The sequence below is a fragment of the Podarcis tiliguerta genome (genome assembly GCF_965153285.1).
Source record: "Podarcis tiliguerta genome assembly, chromosome: 1".
NCBI lineage: Eukaryota > Metazoa > Chordata > Lepidosauria > Squamata > Lacertidae > Podarcis > Podarcis tiliguerta.
In genome coordinates, this window is record NC_139534.1 from 35,650,792 (window position 1) to 35,677,008 (window position 26,217).

Genomic DNA, 26,217 nt, shown 5'->3' on the forward strand with positions numbered 1-26,217 from the left:
ACCTAGGGTCCCTTGCACCCTTTGCAAGGAGCTGTATCAGTGCATTCCCTCCCAAAAAAATCACTTTACCACAATAGCTACATTAGAAAATACTATTTTACACAACCAAGTACTCCAAGTGTACAGAGTGAGGTCAAGACAAGAGTGAAAAAAATATGCACTCCTTTGTGCTGTGGTGCCACACACGTATACATCATATACTCCATAGTCTGATAGGTGAAATTTGTGCCCCACTCTGGGCCTGCGCCCCCGGCAGGGGCTGGTTTCACCAATCCCTAGGTGGCCTCTGCTTTCATCTCCAGGGACACTGAAAAAATAGCTTCTCAGTGTGAGTCACCCTGTGATCTTTGGGTGAAGGGCTGTATACGACTTTAACAAACAAAAAGGAGGAGATTGGCTCTTTCTGACCTTTAGTAATATCTATCTGCCCTCTTGCTCAAGCCATTCCATTCCATTCCATTCCACGTCCTTACCTTCTACCTGGTTCTCAGGGTTCTTCACTCTGCCCCCCATCCCCGCATGACAAGTCCTATTTGGGTTTTTCATTTCTCTTATGTGATAACAATGATATAAAGCGGTGCTGACAAGCCCTGCCCTCACTGGTGCATCATGGTCACGGTACCTATTTTAACAGTCCTCCCTGAGCTGTAGGGCATCCTTCTGAACTGAGTCTCTTGTGTGCCCAATGATTTAGAACCCTGGTAGAGTCAAGGGATGCAGGCGGCGCTGTGGGTTAAACCACAGACCCTAGGACTTGCCAATCAGAAGGTCGGTGGTTCGAATCCCCGCAACGGGGTGAGCTCCCGTTGCTCGGTCCCAGCTCCTGCCAACCTAGCAGTTTGAAAACATGTCAAAGTGCAAGTAGATAAATAGGTACTGCTCCGGCGGGAAGGTAAACGGCATTTCCGTGCGCTGCTCTGGTTCGCCAGAAGTGGCTTAGTCATGCTGGCCACATGACCCGGAAGCTGTACGCCGGCTCCCTCGGCCAGTAAAGCGAGATGAGCGCCAGAGTCAGTCACGACTGGACCTAATGGTCAGGGGTCCATTTACCTTTTAAAGTCAAGGAGGGCTGTAAGGAAGGGGAAATGATGCACTAAAAGGGGTGGGGCTTGCCAGTGCAACCCTGTTCTCTCACACACGATTGAAAAATGAATGCCCAAAGTAGGGCTTCAGTGTCTCAACATTACGTGGCACTGAGTTATTATGGGTCGATTTGGAGTTCTGCCCCTCCTGCTGCTTAGGGTACTAGTGCCCACCTCAAGGCTTCTCCAAGTCTGCCAACACTCGACTCATTTATTGTATCAGTGGTGTGGTTTTGGTTACATAAATATGAAAATATCCAAATAAATATTAGTATACAGATTTAAACTCATAAGCATTGTATTTCAGACATATCCCCCCCTCCCAAATGTTGGTATACTGTTTTTCACAGTGATTTTAACTTACCTATTCTGTATTTTTTTTTTAAATAAAGAGATTCTGTTTTCAGACTTGGCTAAACAGAGACAATGCATTAGGCCCATCTAGGTTAAAATCTTGCTTCACCAGACTCACTGCATAGCCACCAACATCTTCCAGAGTTTTTGTTTGTTTTGTTTTTGTTTTGCTAAGAGTGAAAAAGAAAGTTTGTCAAGCAATCTCACACAGTGCTATACAAATTGTAAAGCGATTTCATACAGCACTATACAAATGATATATAATGACTATATTCAGACAAAGTGTCTTTTAATTTATTCCCCATTACAGCAAAATATCCCCCTATTGTTTACTCTGTTTATATGAAATAATACGCAACAAAGGCACACACCAGAGATTATCACTTTTTATAGCAGAATTGTATTAACTATCTCCAAGGAGAGTTTCCTAAGGACATACAAGAGCTTAGGGAGAACTTTAATTTTAATTATGTTTACTTCGTGCTTGGAGAGTCGGGCTGGAAGGGCTTCTCCCTTGGCAAGTTCTTGCACAATTTGCCAATTCATTGTTCTGTTAGTAAAAGCAATAAATATTAATGAGGAGGACAAACAACATGGGATGTAAACTATGTTAACAATGAGAATATACTTTAGAATCCTCATCCCTTTGTAGACAATTTGCACAGCTATCTTGATAGGATGGGAAATGGATGGAAATGATCCAAATTGCCAGTGCATTTTGTCTGGAAGGAAGCCAAGGTGTTCAAATTATAGACTGCTGACTATATCTTAGCTGATTAATTGGATGAATTTTAGCTGATACGCCAGTTATACTAAATTATATCTACATATGGGTAAAAGCAATAGTTCAAAATCAAGAGGCATGCCTTTCCTTTGTTTTTCAGATGATGTATCCATGTATCAGAGCAGCCATCATATTCAAAGATGCATCCTCCACAGTCTTAAGACTATGCTTGCCACCCATAGGTTGTAAAAATATAAATTTCTGAATGAATACACACAAACCATGAGTAATCAGGGTCACCATCTTTTTCTTTTTCGCCTAGTGAATAAAAATAAAATAAACTTTGGGATGAATCCCTAGCTGGAATTAAGATTGCCGGAAGAAATATCAACAACCGCAGATATGCAGATGACACAACTTTGATGGCAGAAAGTGAGGAGGAATTAAAGAACCTTTTAATGAGGGGAAAGAGGAGAGAGCAAAATATGGTCTAAAGCTCAACATCAAAAAAAACACACGAAGATCATGGCCACTGGTCCCATCACCTCCTGGCAAATGGAAGGGGAAGAAATGGAGGCAGTGAGAGATTTTGCTTTCTTGGGCTCCATGATCACTGCAGATGGTGACAGCAGCCATGAAATTAAAAGACGCCTGCTTCTTGGGAGAAAAGCAATGAGGAACATAGACAGCACCTTAAAAAGTAGAGACATCACCTTGCCAACAAAGGTCCATATAGTAAAAGCTATGGTTTTCCCAGTAGTGATGTATGGAAGTGAGAGCTGGACCATAAAGAAGGCTGATCGCTGAAGAATTGATGCTTTTGAATTATGGTGCTGGAGGAGACTCTTGAGAGTCCCATGGACTGCAAGAAGATCAAACCTATCCATTCTGAAGGAAATCAGCACTGAGTGCTCACTGGAAGGACAGATCGTGAAGCTGAGGCTCCAATACTTTGGCTACCTCATGAGAAGAGAAGACTCCCTGAAAAATAACCTGTTGTTGGGAAAGATGGAGGGTACAAGGAGAAGGGGACGAGATGGTTGGACGGTGTTCTCGAAGCTACCAGCATGAGTTTGACCAAACTGCAGGAGGCAGTGGAAGACAGGAGTGCCTGGCGTGCTCTGGTCCATGGGGTCATGAAGAGTCGGACACGACTAAACAACTAAACAACAAACTTTGGACTATACTGAATGGCATATCCATGCCACTGGGAAGCTGCCCTCTGAAAGACATCCTATCACCAACACAAAATTCTGGCGCAAGTCAGATTCAAATTGTGCTGTCCCCACGTCTGTCTACATTTGTCCATGAATGCTTATGAATATCTGTGCTTTGGATCCATATTTTTCTGGGCACCGTAGCAGGGCTGTCAGGCCCTGGATCTGCTATTCTTACTGCGCTGTCCAAACAGCTTTGCTTCATACTTAGTTGTAGCATTGTCACAATGGACCTTTGCTCCTGTAACTGAAAGGGCAGCCCTTGGCTCATGGTTCAAAGGGTAGAAACAAGGAATTCCCCTAAAGACCTGATTTTTAGTCTCAGCATTACAGCAGCTAGGAACACCTGAAGACAAGCAAAACAATGCTGCTACAGTAAGGAAAAGAGAAGGCAGGAACTCCTTCCCTTTGATTGAGCGGAAATGGAAAGCAGGAGCAAAACACTGAAAGAAAAATAAAGTTAGACTATGTGAAATAGTGCTTCATCTAGTCTTCTGTTGTTGATTGGCAGCAGATCTCCCACGTTCTGAAGCAAATGTGTTGCTTCCTGGGACCTGCAGAAGGCAGGATCTGAATCTAGGACCTGCTGCATGCAAGCATCCTTTGGGAGGAAGGGTGGCATAAAAAAGAAAACACATACATACATACATACATACATACATGCAGCCATTAAGCTATAGTCCCTAAGAAAGTGAGGTGAGTTTAAGAAGCCAAATCTAAAAGATGCAGCAAGTTCTCAAGCTGTTTCTCTCCACCCCTGTGTGCTCCTCAGAGCAAATGTAAAGATCAAGGAAGCAGGCATAGCAGCCTGATCTTTACGTGCTGGCTGCAGGCCACCATTTGTGTCTCCCAATCTGGCTCTCCTATTCTTTTCCTTTTCCTTGTTTGTCTCTCCCTTTAGCAATGCTTTCTCTTAACAGGCAAGGGAAGCAGTAAAAGCTAAAGAAAGTGGCAGACCACTGGAAAATGCTCCAAATTGATAGTATTGGTAGGGTTGCAATGCTAGCATTACACACAGGGTTGCCATGGCGACTGTGCTTGTGGAACTCGAAGCGGCACTATTTTATTTGTACTTTCAAAAAAACAAGCATCACCAAGTGCAAATTCTGCCACCTCAAATCTCCCCAAAGAGACTTCTCTCTCTTTGCTTCACAATTGGGCTTGCCTTTGGGGCTCCGCATTACAACAAATATACCACGGAACTTGTAGTATCTGGGCTGCATTTTCCTAATTTGTGAGGAGCGCCTATAACAAGCTGCACACTCTAGTAATACAGGCACAGTTTTCGGTGTTTATCAATTCACAGGGAATGAAGAAAAAAGCATTTGAAGCAATACTACTGCAATACTGAAAATATTATCTTCTGCCTTCTCACATTATAGAAGGGCATACAACTTACATATTGGGAAGGAGGAGGAGAAAAAAATATGACCTTGCTTGTAGAAGGCCAATTGCAAGACAAAATTAACTACTCTCCCTTTTATTAAGTAAAATTTCCTTTCTGAGTTAAATGCTGGATGAATGTGGTCCCAGAGATTTCTGAACCTAACCTGGAGCTGAATTGATTGGCTCATGATTTGGCACAAGTGTCATCTTACACCAAGCCGGTTAAAAGCACTATCACTACAGTGGTACCTCTGGTTAAGTACTTAATTCGTTCTGGAGGTCCATTCTTAACCTGAAACTGTTCTTAACCTGAAGCACCACTTTAGCTAATGGGGGCCTCCCGCCACCGCCACGCAATTTCTGTTTTCATCCTGAAGCAAAGTTCTTAGCCCGAGGTACTATTTCTGGGTTAGCGGAGTCTGTAACCTGAAGCGTATGTAACCTGAGGTACCACTGTACTTTCAAGAATAAAATGAAATTATGAAATGGCAGCAACGGCTCCTTTGTCATCTAGGCCATTTCTTACAGCTTCAGATTGCAATTTCTAGCCATAAAAATAGCTGTCTTCTCATTGCCACACCCTTGTTCCTCTTTCAACTTGCCTTCTCATCTCCAGTGCCCTTTCAACAGCACAGCCTTGCCTTGTTATTCAATTGGGTAATTTCCTGTGACCTTGGATATTTATACTTGCAGTCACACAGCGTAAGCTCTAATAGTATCTGTTATACCAACTTTGATATTGCTTAATGGCCATGGCTACCTGCAGAAAATACACAGATAAAAATGGTTGGTAACTTAACATTCAAATTTTGTGAAGGCCTCCATCTTCATTTGTGGCATTTTCTCAAAGCAATGCAAAAAAAAGTGTCAAATAAAATATTGCAAAGACACAAACACACAGTTCAACACATTACAAGATAAATTAAAAGTAATAACACGAGATTTTTAAGTAGGACACACTTTTTAATGAAGATCTTTAAGTTCTTTCAAGTTCTTGTACCTCCACTAAATGCTTTCTGGGGCAATCATCCCCACGATTGTTTGTTGAATTGCTTTTATGAAAACTTGCTTAAAGAATCAGAGCCTTGGCTCCCACAACATAGTCACTTCCCCAAACAATTGTGTGGAGATACATTTGGAGAGCAAAACATCTCATGGATTTGCTTAGATGTCCATTGAAGAGTTTTGCATGCAAGTTTCAATTCTGCTAAAATTAAAAAACTTATAGATGTTCCTTTTCTGAAAAAAAAAGTTGAATAATATAACCTCCATATTGATTTGAGCTGAATCTGGCTGATTAACAAAGTTCTGAGTCTTTTAATTGGTGCACACTGCTAGTAAACAGCTTACAGGGAGCAGCAGATAAAAGAACTGTTCCTGAAAATGGGATAAATGGACAGCAACATGTAATAAAAATGGGTTGGCTCTAGAGCTGCATTAGTGGAAGAAATTCTGGTGATGGTGCTATTCTGTAAACTATTGTCCAAGAGCTGGTGGAGACATTGTGTGACTTTATGCAAATGACCGTGTATTGCTTTGTGCAAACAAAACACAATCTGGATATCATTTCTCTTTTTTCATGCAAGGATTTTGTGCCAAAAGAGAGAAAGCCCTTCTTGACAAGGAATGAGATTCCTGTTCATGGAAGAGCACCTCTGGATCCAATCATAATAGCTCTGAATGCTTGTTGGCCACAAATACATAAAGTATAGCTTAGTAGTGATTTCCAGTTGTTAAAGGTCTTGAATAGATTCCATTCATATGCCTCCTTCCAAAATCTCTAATTTTGCCTAAACAAGGCTCTTGCAAGGTTCAAATCCCCCAAACCTATTTTCATTCTGAAGGCAGCTTACATAATAAAAGGATAACTACAATTCAAAGATTATTTTTACTTCCTTCATACTACTTCCATATCTAGAGGTTCTCCCATTTAGATATAGAATTAAAAAAAAAATATATATCACTATTATTCTCCATCTCTCCCCATTAGTCGACAGTCTGCATCGGTGTCTCTGAGCCTTGTCATCTATCTCAATATATCAATACTATGAAGTCTAATTGCAACATATCCTTAACTACCTGGAAAATTCCTATTAATGCACTCTTTCCTTCAAATATGTTAGTGAGCTGTTTTATTTATATTTAATGTGTCATAAAATGCATCTTCCAGCCTACCGTCTCATATTCCATTTGAGTATCTGAAAGATAACACTGTGTGTTTCACTGACGGCAGACTGAATGTCCTCATTAGTCATTTAATGTATTTTATTTCTTAAAAGTTTCTTCGCAAACTAACAGAGCACAAAGCAGTAAAAGACCCATTGAAATAAATGGGAGAGTTAGCTTATGCTTAAATGTCTCCCGCTGAAACCAATGAGACTTCAAAATGATTACCTTTGGGCTAGATCAGGAGTACCCAGTAACTGTAAAGAGGATTCCTTCCATAGATGCTTTAGATGCATCTTTATAGGAAGCCATAGGCTGAGCTCTAACACACTCTACACTGTTCCTGTAATTGCTTTGTTCCCTTATTTATTACTATCTTGAGATGTAATTTATTAATATATAAAATAAAACCTTAGTAATATTAAGGTTAGGGATGCGGGTGGCGCTGTGGGTTAAACCAGAGCCTAGGACTTGCCGATCAGAAGGTCGGCGGTTTGAATCCCCGCGACGGAGTGAGCTCCCGTTGTTTGGTCCCTGCTCCTGCCAACCTAGCAGTTCAAAAGCACATCAAAGTGCAAGTAGATAAATAGGCACTGCTCCGGCGGGAAGGTAAATGGCGTTTCCGTGTGCTGCTCTGGTTCGCCAGAAGCGGCTTAGTCATGCTGGCCACATGACCCAGAAGCTGTACGCCGGCTCCCTCGGCCAATAAAGTGAGATGAGCACCACAACCCCAGAGTCGGCCACGACTGGACCTAATGGTCAGGGGTCCCTTTACCTTTAACATTAAGGTACTAAAACTGAACGTACCATCAGAATAGCAACACAACCTGTAACCCACATGCACATCGACCAAGGGCACATAGTACATTGTATTTTGACACTTACTAAAAGGCACAGCTGCTGTTAATATGCCATTGGGAGCTAGGCTGATGGGATACCGTAAGACTCATTTATGGCATTCCAGAGGGTCTGTGCTGAGTGCCTCTGATTAAAGTTGTCCCATGGAGCGGGTCTCAGGCCAAGTCAATCGATGCTTTTGTTAAGGGGTCAATCACCTTGCATTCCCTATTATTTTGGTCATTAGGACTGGAACAGGAGTTCCAGCAGCAATAAGGGTCCATGTAGTTTATAATCCTGATGCTGGAGGTTGGAACCCTTGCAATTAGGAACAAAAAGGCACGTCAAGTAGGCAACTAACCAACTAAGAAACTCTCTAGTCAAACAGAATTTTTGTTTATATAACCTTCAAATAACTTACCTGCAGTTATTTAGACACCATCCAGTAATGCCACGAAGCATCATGACAAGATTGAGTTGGAAGAGAATGAAGACATTTATCTTCTGCATTGCCAGTTCACTCTGGTTCTGGAATTCCAGAACACCTGGATAAAAAGGAATCTTATGTACACTAGTAGTTCAAAAAGATCTGCAACTCGTTGTTGGGATATGAAATTCATTCCAGGAGACATTCAGCCCAATTCAAATCTATTGAACTCTATGCTGAGTTCATTTGTGAGTACGGCTTTCTTCATTTACTTCATTATTGGGAAAGCACTGAATGTGAATTTCAAACATGTTCTCAACCTTAAAGTGAATGAGGAAGATTATGTCCATTTGTAGAGGGTGGAGGGATGAACTAGAACCAAAACATCTGGATAACGTGTATTGGCACAGCTTAATTTTTTCAGTCCTGTGGTGTCTATAATTGAGTGATATGAACTTGAGAATGAATCTTTGGCAAACTTGGACATTGCAGTTTTCCTTTTATCCATTTTGTATTTATGACCTCTTTCTTTATTGCTTTCTTATCTAATAAGTTACACCATAAATTCAAAACACAGCAGTAGATTACTGTGGCTTATAATAAAATCCACCTGATCTCTCCCCCCACCCCCAATTAATTGAGAGGGAAAAGGTAGCAAGATCTCACTTTCTTGTGTTTTTCATCTGTACAATTGGAAAGCAAATCCATTTTAATTAGTGACATCAAAAGCTTCATATGCTTTCCATGGATGTTTTAATGAGAAATAAATAACTTAGTTTTTTAGTTTTGCATTTAGAAGTCCTCCTTTTTCTCAGTGAGTAATGAGCATGTGAGTTTGTAGCATGGCTGATGCCAGTGTTTTGGGTAAGGATATATCCAGGATTATGGAGGCAATGGACATTGGGATAGGAGTTTCTGCTTATCGACACCTTTTTGATACAACACCAGGATTGGCAAAAACCTTTAAGGTTAGGTAGAATGGGGTTAGTCAACCATTTCAAAACTCAAGATATATTAAACTAGTACAATTCTTTCCAATTCTAGAATGTGTCTCCCTGCCCCTACAGCATCAAAATACTAGAACAGGGGTCACTGAACAAAATGGATTAAGGACAAGCAAAAATAAGTATTTCTTCAAGTAACACATAATTCGTTGCCTTAATTCGTTGCCAAAAGATGTGGTACTAGCTTATATGGCTTTTTAAAAAGAGTATTAGACCAATTCACGGAAGATTTATTTTTCAATGGCTGTAATTCTCCCCCCCCTAAAAAAAAGCTTAAAGATGGAACATCAGAAGGTGAAACATGCTAGATCAGGGACCAACAGGACTTTCCATCAAGTCCTGTAAGCTTCCTGTGGGTATCTGGTGGGTCACTGTTGGTGCTAAATTGAATGGACCTATTATCCAATCAAGTAAAATGTAACTACCATGCTTGCTGCACAGTTTCATTGATTAAGTATTAGCTGTCAAAGTAGCAGGTTCTTAAAATGTGTAGGATGCACAGGTTCGTAAAATGCCTAAAATGTGTAGGATGCAATGGATCGCAGATACAAAATAATGCATTTTGGGTTTTTTGATCAGTTTCAAGACAACTGTGATCTTCACAAATATACACCCAGTAGCAGGGGAATTAATTGAGAATTCTCTGTTTTAACTACAGATGACTAGTGCAGAATATACAGCCATCATGCAATCTTATTTCTAAATGGACCTGCTGGATACAGTATTTCATGAGTTGACATCTTTATTAACATCTGGACACAACAGGAGAACTGAGTGCTGTGTCCCAGATTTTCTATCATAAGCAAATTATCTGAGGATTTATATATTAACTCAGTGTTAATTTCATGTGGTTTTTTTTTAAAATAGTACAACATACACCCCATTTTAAATCAGGGACATGTATCCCCTCCTAGACTGGTGTTGTGCAGACATGGCCCCCTTCCGGAAGAGAACATAACAGTGAGGCTTTTTGTGTGATTTAATCATAATATTGACAATTTTATCAAATTTTTACAAAACTGATATTGTTTCTTTTTTAAAAAATCTAACTCTTAGTAAGACTAGAATGGGGTTCTTTTAAAATAGAAAAGCATTCTTATGCTACTGCTCTTCTGGAATATTCATATTAAAAACCCTATGTAGCAAAATACAAACTGTAGCTAATAAAAGGTAATTCAGTCCACCATGATACTTTATACCATTAATATTCAGGGAATCCACAGTAATATTGCGTTATTAGCAAGTTGTATGCACAATGGCATTGGTAAATTTAAATATAAAACTATAAATCAAAACCCCAAACTTAGGCTGTGGCCATAACTGATATGGGACATGTATTAACTTTCCCCTTTAGATATTATTTTCATAACTACTGTCAGCAATCACTTTCAGCCTAAATAATTGGTTTTAGGAACTAAACCCTTTTCATAAATAGAAATAATTATATGGTGTTCATAAAGCTCCATGATAGAAAGAAGAATAATTCCTTTGATTTTTATATAATTTTATCACAACCCACCAAGAATAAATAAATAAATAGACACATGAGGATAGTTACCACTTTATATCCTCAAAACACCACACAAACATCCACTAATCGATCTAATGAGAGGCTAATTAATCTTCTGGGGCCCAACTTTAGTGTCCCACTTGTGATTTCTGTCATTGGGCCAAGTTGCAGAATTCAATTATTCCACTTTCCAAAATGAGGGTATTTTCTCACTCTCTAAATATAGGAGTATCTCATCATAAGTTAGAAAGTTGGCAAAAAAAAATTTAAATGTTAAAATCTTCTGTTAGAAAAATATAGATTTGTTAAACAAAAAAAATTAGCGTAGAAAGAAGGGTTGGGCCTCAATAAAAAAAGTAATTTATGCTTCAATGCAAAGAGAAAGAAATGGCTCTATGGGCAAAATTCAAGTACGAGTGACCAGCGTTTTAATTGTAAAGTAGGTGCAACATTTTTTAAAATGTTACAACACTGCATGACCTGTAATGCTCACAATATTTACATTAACTGCTTACATAAAACCATAAAAACTCTAAAGAGGAAGGAAAAAAATCTATATGGACTGAAACAAACTATTCCTAGCACCCACATCAATGCCAATATTAACCAATGAAATCAAGTGCACAAAAATACTTTACATAGTCTACTAATGTAAAGTATACATTGGTGAGAAAAGTACAAACCTAATTAGTTAAAAATGTCAAAAGAAGGGTTGGTCAATACAAATTCAGTTTTAGGGACCAAAAAAAAAAAAAAAAACTTGGGGGGGGGGGGAAAGAACTAAATATAAACATACACCCACTCACCCAAACATACACACACACATGAGTATTCATGAATAGAAACATCTGTTTAGACGAGAGCAGAAATTCAGGCTGGTACGAAAAATGGACATTAACTCTTTAAACATAACAAACACATCAACTCGTAACAAAACAAAACAAAAAAAAAGAGTGCTAACTAAACTACACAAAAGATCACTTCACATGAGATTCATGTAGGATTATGGCAGGCTGCCCTGCCATTACACAAAAGACAAAATGAACCTACCCAGCAGAAGGAAGGGTTTCTGTCTCCAGGCCACTGTAGCTTAGTGTAGCTAGTTGCATTCCCTCGGGTTGGGGTGTGGCAAAAAGGGAGAAGGGCTGGGTCCACAGGTGATAAGAGCAAGTCCTCTAGCCCAGGGGTAGTGCTGTGTGCGTTGGCACAGGAGAGCGGACCATGGGCATGTTGCTCCCTCAGATCCCTCTGGGGCTAATGGGGCTCATATCACATAGGAAAACGGAGCAGGTGACGTGGGCAGGGAATGAATACTCCTTGTGTAAGCACTAGATTTTGGTTATCGTTCTACTGGTGCTGTTACCAGCCATAGATGGTGCCAATTACTAGCAGTCTTTGCTAGGAGAGGTAACTAGGCCATTATAAGGAACCAAGTTCCAGAATAAAACACAATGGTGGTTTCCCAGATGAAGAGGTAGAAGGTGGTCCTAAGGACTCCATCTTGGGCCCAGGCATGGCAAACAGAGAATATGTTTCGGGCTGCCTGGGGAGAAGGGGAGGGCCACTGCTGCCACACGCAGCATCAACACTGAAAGTGACACTGGTATTTTAAAGATACTGGTATTTTGAGAATGCCTCGCGGCTTTAGGTTTGTGTAGTGTATGATCAGCTTTCTAACGCACGTTTCACATTTCTTTCAAACTTAACATAACATAAATAATCTGGTTAATAGATTCAACCTGCACATTTCTGCCACATTTATATGTATATATATAAATATATATATATAAATTCATATAAATTTATATATATATAAGAATCTGTTAATGGTATAAATAATTCTTATTAAATAAAATAAATCTGATATGTTACATAATACTGATAAAATCATTGGCTGGGATCCAAAGAGCTACCTTTAAGGTACACCCAAAGATTTGGGTGTGCCTAGCTGGATTCTTTTTGACACAAATATCCTTTTCACAAGAGACCCCACGCTGTATCATAAACTGTTTTTGTAAGTCCACTCAGGTTCAGAAGTGGTTTGCTACCCATATGGTTGGGAAGGAGATTTTCTGTTCAAGAAACACAGGCCCGTTGGGTGCACAGAACTAGTTCTGCAGTTCTTTGGATCCTGGCCAGTGCTGCTAGTAGTTTTGTAAGCCACCTTTCAGCTCTAGAATATTAATACTGGCCAGTGGGCATCAGTATCAGCAGTAGGGTGATTCAGTGACCACTTGTGCTGAGAGAGTCCCACTGAACTCCATAAAAACACCGAGGCAAAACTGGCCACTGAAAGTTCTTCTTTAATTTTAGGGACACTTTTTTCTGAACTGTAAGGTCTGACAATTAACAAAATTAGCAATGAGCATGGTTCTTAAAACTGGGCTATTGCTCCCATACATTAAAATCAATCATGTCCCCCGTTTCAAAAAATTGGGCTAGCCAATTTAGGCTATGAAGGAGTTCAAAAGAAATGGTGGTATAAGATGAACTTGATTTTAAAAACAGGTGGCTATGAAACTCTGTTAAAGCAATAGCGGACTAAAAATATTCTATCTAAATATTCTTAATAAAAAATCTACAGCATTCTACTTTAAAAACTCAGGCAAATAATAATAAAAATGCAACCAGCAGTTGCAGTGTTTGACTTCTTAATTTGACCTGCAATCCCACATCCCTTTAGGAATCTGCAAGGTTGCACTCTCCTACAGAGACCTTAAATGGAGTACAGCCCACTTCCAGGCAAGGTTCATTCCAAACAGACACTATAAATGAACACTCAGTGGCGAGAAGTGTTATGTCATAATTAAGGTATTACATAATCATGCCTTTTCAACTGCTGTTAAATACAAAAACAGCATCTTTTACATTATTATATAAAAGCATTTAGGCTGTATTTTTATTTATCACTTTACACTGGTAGTCTCTTGTATGTGTACTCAATAGAAACCAAAGAATTTTGTACACTATTTTTTTGTACAATAAAAGATAAAGTGTGCATTAGGTACGCTTGTACATGACAATATTGTACATTATTTACATTTGAGATATCGTCATGAAATTCTGTTTTATCTATATACACAATGAAAATTTTGCAGAAACATTTGGACTATTTCTTATAATCACAATTTTAGTATTATAGAAAAAAGGGTTCTATACACACACTGTAATCTTTTGAAGATCTGGATTAACTTCTCCTTCTTTACCAATAAGAATACTGTACCACTGTTTTGTTTAGCACCCTGTGGTGATGAACTCTATCCATCCTGATATTATATATATATGTGCATGTTGTTTTTTTTAAATAAGTACTGGACCAGCAACAAAGACATTCAATGTTATCTAGAGATCTTCCTCCTCTTGGGTTTTGGAGGCTTCAGCTGTCTGTCTCCCTGTGGAATTTGGTGCACCTGAAAAAAGCACAAAGGTAACAACGACAATGAAAATGCTGGAAGCCAGTTAACAATAATGAAATACTTGTTATTTATAGAGTATTTTTTTCATTGTGTTCAAAGCAGCCCATATACGTCATCTCCATAATCCTTATAAACAACTTTGTAAGGCTTTATTATTGGGTTAGATCCTATAAACGACTTGCATTCATGAAATGGGGCTTTCTGGCCTTCCCCTGCCAAGAATAGTGTTTCAGATTTTGGTAGTAGGGAGACTAAAGCTACATATAGGAGGTCAGGAGAAATCAGCACCCACCCCAAGTTGGGAAATAGAAGCATTTTCATGCTTGTGCAGAGCACCATTAGACCCAAGTAATTATTCCCATAGTAGAGGTGGGGATACAGAATGACAGTGAGCTGCCTACAGTGATGCAGCTAGGTAACGCTAAGAGTCTGCCCTGAATGGCGTTACCACCACACCCCTTTCGACTGTAAATGTGTATCCCTTCCCAACTGTAGGAGTGATGAAGTCAAACAATTTGTATGCAAGCCAAGAGGAAGTGTGCTAGACTGAAGCCCATTGATCATTTATTACGTATATTGCAAATTGCAATTCTTTACTTTCTTACCTGCGATTAAGCCTTATTGAACTCAAAGGAACTTCCTTCTTGATAGACATGCACTCGATTGCACTATAAGGGACCTTGAGTATGAGGCCTGTGGTTCCAGACTTAAGAGATGTCATTAAAAGGTCCCATTTTATTTATTCGCTTGCTTTCTTACTTTTCTTCCATTTTGGAACTCAAGGTGGTGTATGTTAGGTTCCCATGAGGTTTCTCATCCAGGCACTGACAGATGCAGACCTGCTTGGCTTTAGAAAACTTTATCAAGTCTCATGTCTTCATATCATACGCTAGGAATAATCTATGGTAGCTTCTAGTTCTCCGGGCTTGCTGAAATTATAATGGCTCTCTAATTGTAGGATTTAGCTTCAGTTGCAAAAATAGAACCATCATTTTGTTAGAATCACCCCCCCACCCCCCTGGCTGCTTTAAATAAGTTATATATTCTGAAGTTGGTACTCACATTCCCAGACATTTTGTCAAGTTCACTCATGGCCTCATGTATAGCAGCTTCTAAATGATTATTTAGCTTCCCACTTCTAGGATTAAAAACAAAGGAAAAAATTACAGGAATGCCCATGATTTTTTGTAGTAGAATATGCCATTTAAAAATATGTAATTTAAAGACATAAACTGCAAACTGAAATAACATTCTACTCATATTTTCAGCCATGGGAGACCATCCATTACATACAATATAGCAGTTTAGATTAAATGCAGCCTATGCCTCAAAAAGCATAAAAACAAAAAAAGCAAACTGTAACTTAAAAAAATTGCATACACTAAACACCTAGGCATAAAATCAATCTTTTTTTCTACATGAATTGCAAATTAACTTTATGGGGCAATCAGTATTTTAGTTTGCCTCTTTTAAAGGTGTTTCTTTTAAAATGACAAACTGCACAACAAAGAACACGTTGCTCAAAAGCAGAGCATGGCATTATCACATTTTTACTAAAATGCTAAAGTGGATGTTTGAAGAAAGGTTGTCGTGGTGGAGGGAGGAGAGAGAGAGAGAGAGAGAGAGAGAGAAAAAGAGAGAGAGAGAGAGAGAGAGAGAGAGAGAGACAAAGCAGCAGGTATCAAGAGGATAATGTATCTTTCTTTTTAACTTAGCTATGTGCAATCAGTATGTGCGCCAAAAAAAATTGCCTCTCACAAAGGCATGATTCAACTATTTAGGCTGCTTTAAAGAATCACCAGGCGGCTGCAGAATTTAACAATGGCTTGCTTTACCTGAGTCCCAAACTGAACAACACTGCATTTATTCCATAGCTGGAGAGTTCAATATGAAGAAAGCTTCTACAGTGTGTCTTCTACCTTCAGTCTAATTACAGAATATTCCATGATATCTATGGCTTTTATGGATCTTAGGGTTCCATATATGCTTATGTACTTTAGGGCCATTTGCACAATATTAATTTCTTATGTGTATATAGCATCCATAGTGGAAACTCCATTTACACTGTCAGATGTGACAAACACATACAAGTTCATTTTGCAACAGCGATTAAACAAACACATTATGGCATATGCAGAGTCTATTCCATTTTCTACATATATGTTGTATCCAGGAAGCAAATCAATCTTGTCTGCCTTGGCCCTTGGTTACTGAAAGAAACAGATAACCGGGTGGCTTTTGCAAGGCAGCATACAGTAATTAAGCTAACCAATGATTCTGGATTTTTCAGAATTTTTCAAATTGCTTAACATGCAACTTTTTAGTGCCTTGTTTTAGTTTCATATCGCACCGACCCCTCTCGCTCTCCAGGCTTCAGCGAAAGCCTGCATTCGCCCCATAGGACGCACCCAGATTTCCCCTTCATTTTTGGAGGGGAAAAAGTGCGTCCTATAGGGCGAAAAATACGGTATGTGTACTTTTCTTCAGAATTCACCCATCAACTGCACCATGACCACACGGTGGCCAGAAGAAAACTGGCCCACAAACATTTAATCTTGCCTGCATCATTTATATTGCACTTTTATCCAAGTGGTCTGTACACAAAAAGGACTGAAATGTTAAGGACTCTTCAGAGAAACCGGAGTAAGTTATAATATGCTTAGATATTACAGGTGCAGAATACACCTCTTTCTAGAATGGTCAAATTGAAGACTTACATGTTTGCATGAAATGACTGCATGTCTTTGTGGCAGAGAACGTTTCAGATTCACTCAAACACAATTGGATTATTATGAAAATAAAATAGCAAGGAATATGGGATGTTCCCCCGCCCCCAGTTTGTTTTCGGTTAGATGTGTTGGGCTGGCTGTGGACATGTAACCATGGTCTGCCTTTGCCCAGGAAATACATTGGTCCCTTTGGGCCATAATGCCTTTGTGGGTGCACTGTCCTGAGAGAATCTTAAATAGAATCTCCTGAGCAGTTATAGGTGCCCCTACCAATCTTCATTGTCTGCACCCCCAACTGATGATTGTAGAGGAAACTGCAATGAGATCAAAACTAAAAGCAAGGCATTGTTCATCTCTCCCTACAAGGAAAACATCACATCATGAGATAAGGTGCAGACAAGAAATCTGTGTGGCTGGCCTAAAAGCATGGCTCAGTCAGAAAGCTCCTTCTGATATAGCTCAACAACCCCTTCTGTTACCAGAATGAACAGTAAGCTTCCCTCTCCCCTCCTGTGTGGGAGAGAACTATTTTCCTATGGTGCAGCCCTACCTGGCAATAGTTGCCTGTGAATGTGGGGAAGCGATTGCCTTGAATTTAATAGATATAAGAAAAGATTAGATGAAACAAAATTAAAATAGTGAATTTTATTTATAAAAGGCTTCCTAAGGTACCCTGGAGTTAACAAATATAAATCATTTTGCTATAACGTTACAGTAACAGGCAAACAGTAATATTAACAGAAGTTAGAACTGGTAGCAGTATCGTTTTTGTATTCATGCAGATATAGTATTTTCCTTTGTGCCCTATACAATGTATGCAGAATTGATGCTAAAAGTGCCAAAACTAAAATTTGTTTAACTTCAAATATTATCCTTATATAAACAACTATTTGTGTGGCCTACATTTTATTTTGGTGTACCTCTTGTCTAATTACTGCATGTGTTCAAATAAATGTCTCTGCTCTCTTCCCCCGCCCCCTGCCTAGCTGCTTGTGTGGTGCTACATTGGAAAGGGGGTGTTTGTGCTTAGCTAAACTAAAAAGGGTGTTAATTGCTTCTCCTCTGACTGATGTGCCCTCTCTGCAGGCTGCTCACTTAATTGCTCACCTGCTCATTGCTTTTTAATCTGTTAAGGTGTATCATTTTTCCCTCTCTACAAGATGCATAGTGGCTTTAAAGCTGTGGTCTACTTTTCAGTGTGGTAATTACTAACGGGATACACTAATCAGCTTGTTAGCTCATCAGGGAGCATGTTAATTTCATGATCTCTGGCAAGCTCTATGGATGGGCTTGGCTAATTGCCATCTTTGGGATTAGGAAGGAACTTCCCCAGCTCAGATTGGCTAGTGACTGGGGGGGGGAGACAGAGAGACAGAGAGACACAGAGAGAGAGAGAGAGAGAGAGAGGAGAAGAGAAGAGAAGAGAAGGAAGATGGGCAAAGAGGCAGTGGCTTTTGTTGTCTCATCTTCTTCCAAGCCCAACTGACTCCTAATTGGTGTGTGTGCATGCGTATGGAAGCTGTAAGCACACCAAAAACTACAATTCTTCTTTCAAAATTAACTTCAGTCTTTGTAAAGAGTGTCATTTATCTCTAGGATAAAGTGAACCCATCCTATTAGTGCAAGAATTTCTGCTTGTGCAATAAGACTTGCCCTCTTTTGTCTCCGCATGTGTGACCTACACCCTCTCCAAATCTGCTCTGGAGGTTGGGGGAAAACCTCTAGGACAGGATTAGTGGGTGCACCAGGTGGGAGAACATTTCATTGGGCACTGATGAAACGTAAGACTTAGTGCTACGCTGGAATCCACTCTTCATATATATAGAATACTTACTTTCTATTCCTCTTTCTGACATGGTTGTAGGCTTCCAGACCTTCTGTTAGTGTCTTCAACTTATCAGGCTCCACCTGAGTAAAGACATGAACACCAAGTCAGTCATTTTCAGAGTTTTCTTACAACTTTGTATCACGGTTCTTAACTATATTTACCACTTGTGAGAGCAGATGAAGACAACTATTCTTCACTCAGGCATCCAGTTATTAAATAATGATTTGCAGATAGACACACAGTCTTACAGTCTATGATCCCATGGGTTTCTGTCTCCATAACATTAATCTGCTTTTTAAACTCGGTTATTCAAGGCAACAACAGAGACACCTTCAGATACATTATACAAACAAAAATAAAAACCTTCAACACTGACTACAGCCCACCTGGCATGGACAGCAAGGAAGGCCTCAGTCAGTAGAACATGAGACTCTTAATCTCAGGGTTGTGGGTTTGAGCCCCATGCTGGACAAAAAGATTCCTACATTGCATGGGACTGGACTAGATGACCCTTGTAATACCTTCCAACTCTACAATTCTATACAATTCTAGAATTCTTCTGGGCTTCTTGAAGGTGAACAATACAGTCACAGTAAAAGTGTCCTATAGAATGCAAACCAATTGGCACACATGCCAAAAAGTCCATGAACATTACTCACAGGTATAAGTCACATATAAAACCCCTTGCATATCTATATTTACATATGAAAAATCTGTTCTGTATGTGGATGATTTTGCAATTGTAAAGTGCCAAATTTACATATGAACGTTTAACAATTCATATTAGTAACAACATTTCTTCCATCTAGGTCCCGCACTGCATAAGAGCCAAGGACTAGCTCAAACACAAGAGAACATCTTGGCTTACAACTCTTGTGATATATGTTTTAGTGGTGGCAGCAGGAATAGCAGCAACTGCCTAATATTGTGCTGGTTTTGGGCAAAAAGTCCCAAAGTCACACAGGAAAATTATAAAAGGGCATTTTTCAGAGCAGGATGGAAGGAAAAGATTAATCATGGCACTTATTGCAACATCATCAGGGAGTTTAGGGTTAACGCAACTGAAGTCCCAACTTACTTGCCTCAGATTTAATGTTACTTTAACTTTAGTGGAAACAATCAAGGTTTGCACCGTATCAGCTAAAGTCTTGGATAAAATTTACCGGTACCTGTCTACACAATTTAAATGGCAAGTGAATGAGGTGGTTTGTAAAACAATTATGCTTAATCTTAGTATCATTGATTATTAAAGCAACACATTTTGTTTTGGTACCAATATTCCACTATACAATTTAGTCCACTGTAATTAACAACAAAAACTACAAATTGGGCAACACTAAAGAGAGTTCAGCTGTTGTGAAATAAGGAATAAAAATTATAGATTTCAGCACCAGATGGCTCAAGTCAATTCCATTTCTAATTGAACTTTGTAAAAGCATGATTTCTTTGTTTTGTGCAGCCGTATGTACAAATGACATTACAATTATCATGTGTAGATAACTTTGTTTTTCAGACGGCATTCAAGAACTTCACAGTTCATTTCACCAACCCAATCAATGAAATTAACATTTAAAATCTGAAATAAATTCTATTAGTTTATCTTCATTGTTGCATCTTTGGTGTTTTTTCTTTTAAACAAAACACACACACACACACACACACTTAAATAGACAATTATCTTTTTGTATCAATAATAGCGAATTTATACATTGTATGAATGCATAAAGTCAACTGAACCATCACAACAACAAAACTCCTGCTATGAACTTCAATTGAGCAACAGGACTGAAACCTAAAGCCTTTATCCTGAACGTTTGCACGATTTAAGAACTTGGAGTGGCCAATTAACTTTACATCAGTATGTATCACAGCATTTGTGATATGGCAGTGGTCCAGCATTTGGTGTTCCGTATCCTTTTTAACTGATCTGAGGACTCCAAAAGGGTAAATATAGGCATTTGCTGATCAACACCATAATGCTATCACTCTAGCAATGTCCCCACTGTATGGAATCGATAACTGTGGATCCCATACTGATGTTAGTATTGCCTATCTGAAGTTAATCAGAACAGATATAATATCAGCTATATTAAAGCTCAGCATAGAACGAACATGCTGAAGAGATTATCTGAAGATATGAATCTGGGATACTAATTCATTTTGCATTAGTAAATCTTATATTATGACAATTTTTAATCCCTGAAAAAAGGTTCTCCAGAGCATAGTACTTATATCTCATCTCATACAGAGTTAAATAGTCCTTTGATGAGAAGTACAGGGAAAGCAGCTTCTTAACTCAAGATCTAAAAGATTCCAAAGATGCTTATAGCTGACACAGAACCCCATTTTCTAGCTCTGGAAATAAACTTATGACAGCCCATTTATAATTCACAAGTGATGTCATCATTTAATACAGGTCATCATGATGAACACGCATGCAGCGAACTGTTCTAGAGTTCCTGGCCAATATTAAATTTATTTCATTTATTTATCTGAATTTGTATACTGCTTAATTGTAAATAAAAACTCAAGCAATTTACAAAGAATATAAAATATACGTTACAATTGTCAATGGAAGTCAAAGTTATCAATGGTGTTGGGTTTTTTTTTAAAGAAATCACCTTAGCACTATCTCTAATAACATTTAGTTATATTTTCCTTTATTAAAAATATTTTTACTGCATATTTCTATTGGAAAAACCTCTGGGGATCTGAACTGATATTCTCCTCCCAAAAAAATTATTTGAAAAAACAATAAATGCACAGAATGTCCTAAAATTATAATGAAGTTCCTGGAATTACCTCTTGGTATAAAGGTTTTAAAATCAAAAATCCATTAAACTTCCATTAATTTAACAAGTCATAAATTAGGAGTAACACAATGTGGCTCCTATTAAAGTAGTAACAATATCTACTAATAAATGTTCCTACAAAAGCTAGTCGGCTGAATTTTTTGTTTTGTTTGAGAAGCTCCATCTCCCATCTGTTGTAATATGAAGACAAGCACTTAACTTTGAAACACAGGCCTTAGGTTTTAACACTGGTATTGAAGAACTTGGTACAACCAATAGGAGAGTTTTGATTTGATCAACATACCTCATTCTGTTAGGACAGTTTCATTAGCTTTGGCTTGAATCCAAAGGACCATGTGTACAAGGAGACATTTTGCCTCTATCCAGCCCCATCAAAAGTGTTCCAGATGGTCAGGGGACTTTTTAAAATACCATATTGGCTTGAATATAAGCCTCACCTTTCCCCCAAATTCCGACCGTGAAAAGTTAAACTGCGGCTTATATTTGCAACCTTACGGTATGCAGCCAGGAGAGGGGGGCCAGGAGGGCAGCAAAGCAATGCCCACCCTGCACATAGTCCCCCGTCCTCTCCCCCAAGGCGAGGAAGGGGAAAGGCTGCTGGCAATGCAGCGTGACTCCCCCCCCCCCCAGTATGCAGCCAGGAGCAGCGAGGAATGGAGCAGCTTAGATTCAGGTATTTTTTCTTTTCTCTCTCTCCCGCCTCCAATTTTAAAGATGTGGCTTATATTAGGGCCAATACAGTAGAATGGGGGGGGGGGGGACCAGCAACAATAATAAAGTTGATGATAACTACCTTTAAATTAAAAGGTAAAGGTACCCTTAACCGTTAAGTCAGTCACGGAGGACTCTGGGGTTGCGGCGCTCATCTTGCTTTATTGGCCAAGGGAGCAAGCATACAGCTTCCAGGTCATGTGGCCAGCAGGACTAAGCCACTTCTGGCGAACCAGAGCAGCGCACGGAAACGCCGTTTACCTTCCCGCCGAACCTACCTATTTATCTACTCGCACTTTGACGTGCTTTCGAACTGCTAGGTTGGCAGGAGCAGGGACCGAGCAACGGGAGCTCACCCCTTCGCGGGGATTCGAACTGCCGACCTTCTGATCGGCAAGCCCTAGTCTCTGTGGTTTAGACCACAGTGCCACCCGTGTCCTTACCTTTAAATTACCATGCATTATAATAAATGTGAATGTTGTACAAATTTTTACGACTTCGGGGAATTAAATAAATCTATCATAAATTCATATTTAAAAGGCATCAACAGTGTAAGTTGTCAGAATGCATTTGGTGTATTTTTTCAAAAGTAAATTGGTCCTTTCCCTGAGCTATCTGTAAGGCTCACAAGTAGGAGAGAAAAGCAACCCTGCCCCTTTGCGACTGTAGTCATGAAATAGGAAGGAAAACTCCATCAGCACATTAAAGGGTATAAGCAATAATATCTTTTCAAAAAGCAACAGAGAGATTAAAATATTGTGTAAGAGACACATTTGTTACTAATAAGATAAAATAAATGCATGTATAAATATACCTTCCCATCCTCAGTGCTTTGTTGACATGAGTTGTGAATATCATCTTCTCTTACTAGTTTACCAGGCCATGAAGTCAGTCCTTTTATTTGGCCCCAGACCAAGTCCCCAACGTTAAACGTCCTTGGCCTGTAATGTAGCAACTCATTTGAAGAAGGGGATTCAGGATTCCTTAGGTCATCTTCACTACTAATGCTTTTAGCATCTGAAGGACTAGGCACACACCCATTAACGCTTTTGGCATTAAAGTCCCCATTATAATGGATGTAGTCTTTAACTAGAGAACTTTCAAAGCTATTGGAGGAACTTGGAGACTGCTCCTCCACTGCCAGGTCTTGTTTAGAAGCATTCAGCAACTCTCCAAAACCTCTGCTTTGTTGAGGCCTGTTTCCATTCATGTGTGCACATCGTTCCACAGTGTTCTCTAGTCTTTCTTTAAAACTCATCATAGTTCTTTTGTAATTGCTATACCTGAAGTTCTCCTCCAACATCTTATCACTTTGACAATTTCGCTGGGGTAACAGTATTGGATGCTGCTTGCCTTGAACTAATGGCAGTGTGGAGACATTATTAGGTCTTTCATGGCAAGGACTGCTGTGGATATGGGATGAATGGTCTAAAAATTCCTCACACTTCCATCTGTTCATTTCCCCTCCAGGGCTTTGTTCCCCTTCCCATTGTTTTTTGGGTGTGTTGCAACCTGTTGTTTTATAGTATTCCAAGCCCTCCCCCTCACTGGAATTTTTAAGGTGTTCTGAATTCTTCAATATTCGTGCCCCCCTCGTGTTCCTTGCCCTACCTTCATGATCAGAAATGCCAACGTTTCTTCCGTGGATTACTGCACTGACCGCACTAGAAAGATTTAATGGGTCACCAATTGAGGCTGTGAAGGCACTCATGGCACTCAGGGCTGGAATGGGGCTCATTTGTGTCGTACTGTTCACTGCGGTGGTGATAACTACTTGCATCCCCTTGCTTGCAGCATCTACCACTGCTTTGTAGATAGCATCGACTGAACCATCTCCCGGGGTAGCTAGGCTGAGGCTGTCCTTTGCCTGGTGCCCTACAGACGGCTCTGTCCTTTGCTGCAAGTTGCACACCGTATCTTGAAATGGAGGAAGTGGGGTGTTGGAACTCTCGGGAACTGGTGGCATCCCCATTTGACTGATCATTCTTTTGTTCAGAAAAGCTGCCTCCTCTTGCATTCTCACCTTTAAAAATCAGAAGGAGGGGAAATACGATCAGGTTTTGTTTGGTTTCTAATAGCAATTTCAGGTCACAATTGTTTCAAGTCAAGACAAAAACTAAAAGCATGCGTGAAGAACTACTATTCATATTGATTCAAATTCATTTTTCATGTTGTTAGAAGTGAATGAAAACACACAGGGACAAAAATAAAATATAGTCTATGCCTTTCCCTAATCAAGACACTGCCCAATCTCCAAATCCGGCAGCTAACCACAAACAGGAGCAGGTGCACCACAATATGTTACTGGGGAGCAAATAGTGCTAAACTGCTCGCCTTAAAAAGTTCTGTATTTTTATACCCTTGTTAGCAGAATGCAGCTACACGCCCTCGTAAGGCTTCCAATCCTACAAGCTCAACCTCAGTTTTTTTTTCTATTCTTGATTCCTTACTTTGGCTTGAATTACGGTACCCCGAAACACACTGCATATGAGGAAGTCGCCCTCGCAGTCCCTGGGAAATGCTACTAATAGGCCCTTACAGCACGTACACTCCTTGGAATTCTCCATGAACCTACCTATACTTTCAGATCTTCTTCAGAGGCCCTCTGCTGTCTGCGGTCCCGACTGGTTACCTAGGCTAGGGCCTTTTTGGCAGCAGTGCCATAAGGAACTCTATTCTTGGGAAACTCTCCTTTCTCTTGGCACTTTTTCTAGAGAGCCTTTAGAAGATGCTGAGCTTGAGGCAATGCTCTGCTTGTGTTTTGCTGGGCATGTCTGCCTTTATACTTTACAAGTAAGTTATTGTTTTATGTTTCTGTTTTGCTCATGTAACTTCTGTTTTATTCCATGTTTTAATATGCTTTTGGATTTGTGAGTTTCCTAGGAGTTTTATTTATTTTTTTACTTTAAAAAGTGGGAGGACAATGGTGATACTACTTCTTCTTTTATTGCTCCCCCTGAGGAGGGGGGCGGAGTTGGCTTCTGCTATTTAAATTCAGTTTAAGTCTATAGGACCTAAAGTGCAAAATCTGCCGTTAAGATTGCGGCCTCATTGAATACCTTAATAATGTTTTTTCAGTCTCCATGCATGGAGTTTCTTGCGTTTTCCACCTATTTGATAAATTCTCTCTTTATCTAACCATCACTGCAAATGTTTCCTTTGAAAAACCCTTTATCACACACTTGCCAAGTTCACAATCTACTATCCAGTTGAACTCAAGCACGTATATTCTATATGTATTATTGTAAGTATCACTCTCATGCTACCAAACATTTGTTTGTTTATGTATTCATTTACATTATCTACCAGCTGTCTTTCAGAATAAGCCATCCCAAGGCAGCGTAAAATAAAAGATATTAAAACAACACAATAGAATATGAATAGCTAAATGGCAGCAAAATTCAAACTGAGAAAAGCCAGCAACAGACCAATCCAAAGATTAGAAAATCAAAGAGTCTTTAGGGTTTGTTTATAATTCTGAAGTGAGGGAGCCAAACAAAGTTAGCAGGAGAGGAAGTTCCAGACTAGCAAGAGGCTTTATCAGATTTCATCGACTCATTACAGTCAGGTAAAAGCATGTGCCCTGCAAATCAGTAAAGGGCAAAGTCTGGGGAGAGGGGGCATTTCCTGGGACTAGATAGAGAGGCCTGTAGAAGCCGGTGTTGGGAGCCCTTTAAAATAATAAGTTACAGCCAGCACTTTGAATTGAACTTGGAAGCAAAGGGATAACCAACGCAGCTGATGCAGGACTGCTATTACATGCACAAAGCATGAGACCCCACAAGTGCCCTTCTGTAACTACTGAAGATTTCAAACTTTGTTCAACAGCAGTCTTATTTACAAAGCATTGCAGAAGAAGAAGAAGAAGAAGAAGAAGAAGAAGAGGAGGAGGAGGAGGAGTTTGGATTTGATATCCTGCTTTATCACTACCCAAAGGAGTCTCAAAGCAGCTAGCATTCTCCTTTCCCTTCCTCCACCACAACAAACACTCTGTGAGGTGAGTGAGGTTGAAA

At 39.6% G+C, this 26,217-nt stretch overlaps 2 protein-coding genes across 5 annotated transcripts in view; both read right to left on the reverse strand.

The window, feature by feature from the left end:
• Positions 1–26,217, reverse strand: part of KIF5C (kinesin family member 5C) — a 312,660-nt gene that overhangs the window by 144,383 nt on the left and 142,060 nt on the right. The gene's annotated exons all lie outside the window — the stretch shown is intronic.
• Positions 10,685–26,217, reverse strand: part of MBD5 (methyl-CpG binding domain protein 5) — a 101,501-nt gene continuing 85,968 nt past the window's right edge. For all 4 annotated transcript variants that reach the window (XM_083405287.1, XM_083405285.1, XM_083405286.1 and 1 more), the window contains 4 exons: positions 23,019–24,227; positions 18,687–18,760; positions 15,186–15,261; positions 10,685–14,117 (listed from right to left, as the gene is read on the reverse strand). In XM_083405287.1, coding sequence (XP_083261413.1) covers positions 14,046–14,117; positions 15,186–15,261; positions 18,687–18,760; positions 23,019–24,227 — 1,431 coding nt within the window. In that variant the 3' untranslated portion in view covers positions 10,685–14,045. The remainder of the gene's footprint in view (positions 14,118–15,185; positions 15,262–18,686; positions 18,761–23,018; positions 24,228–26,217) is intronic.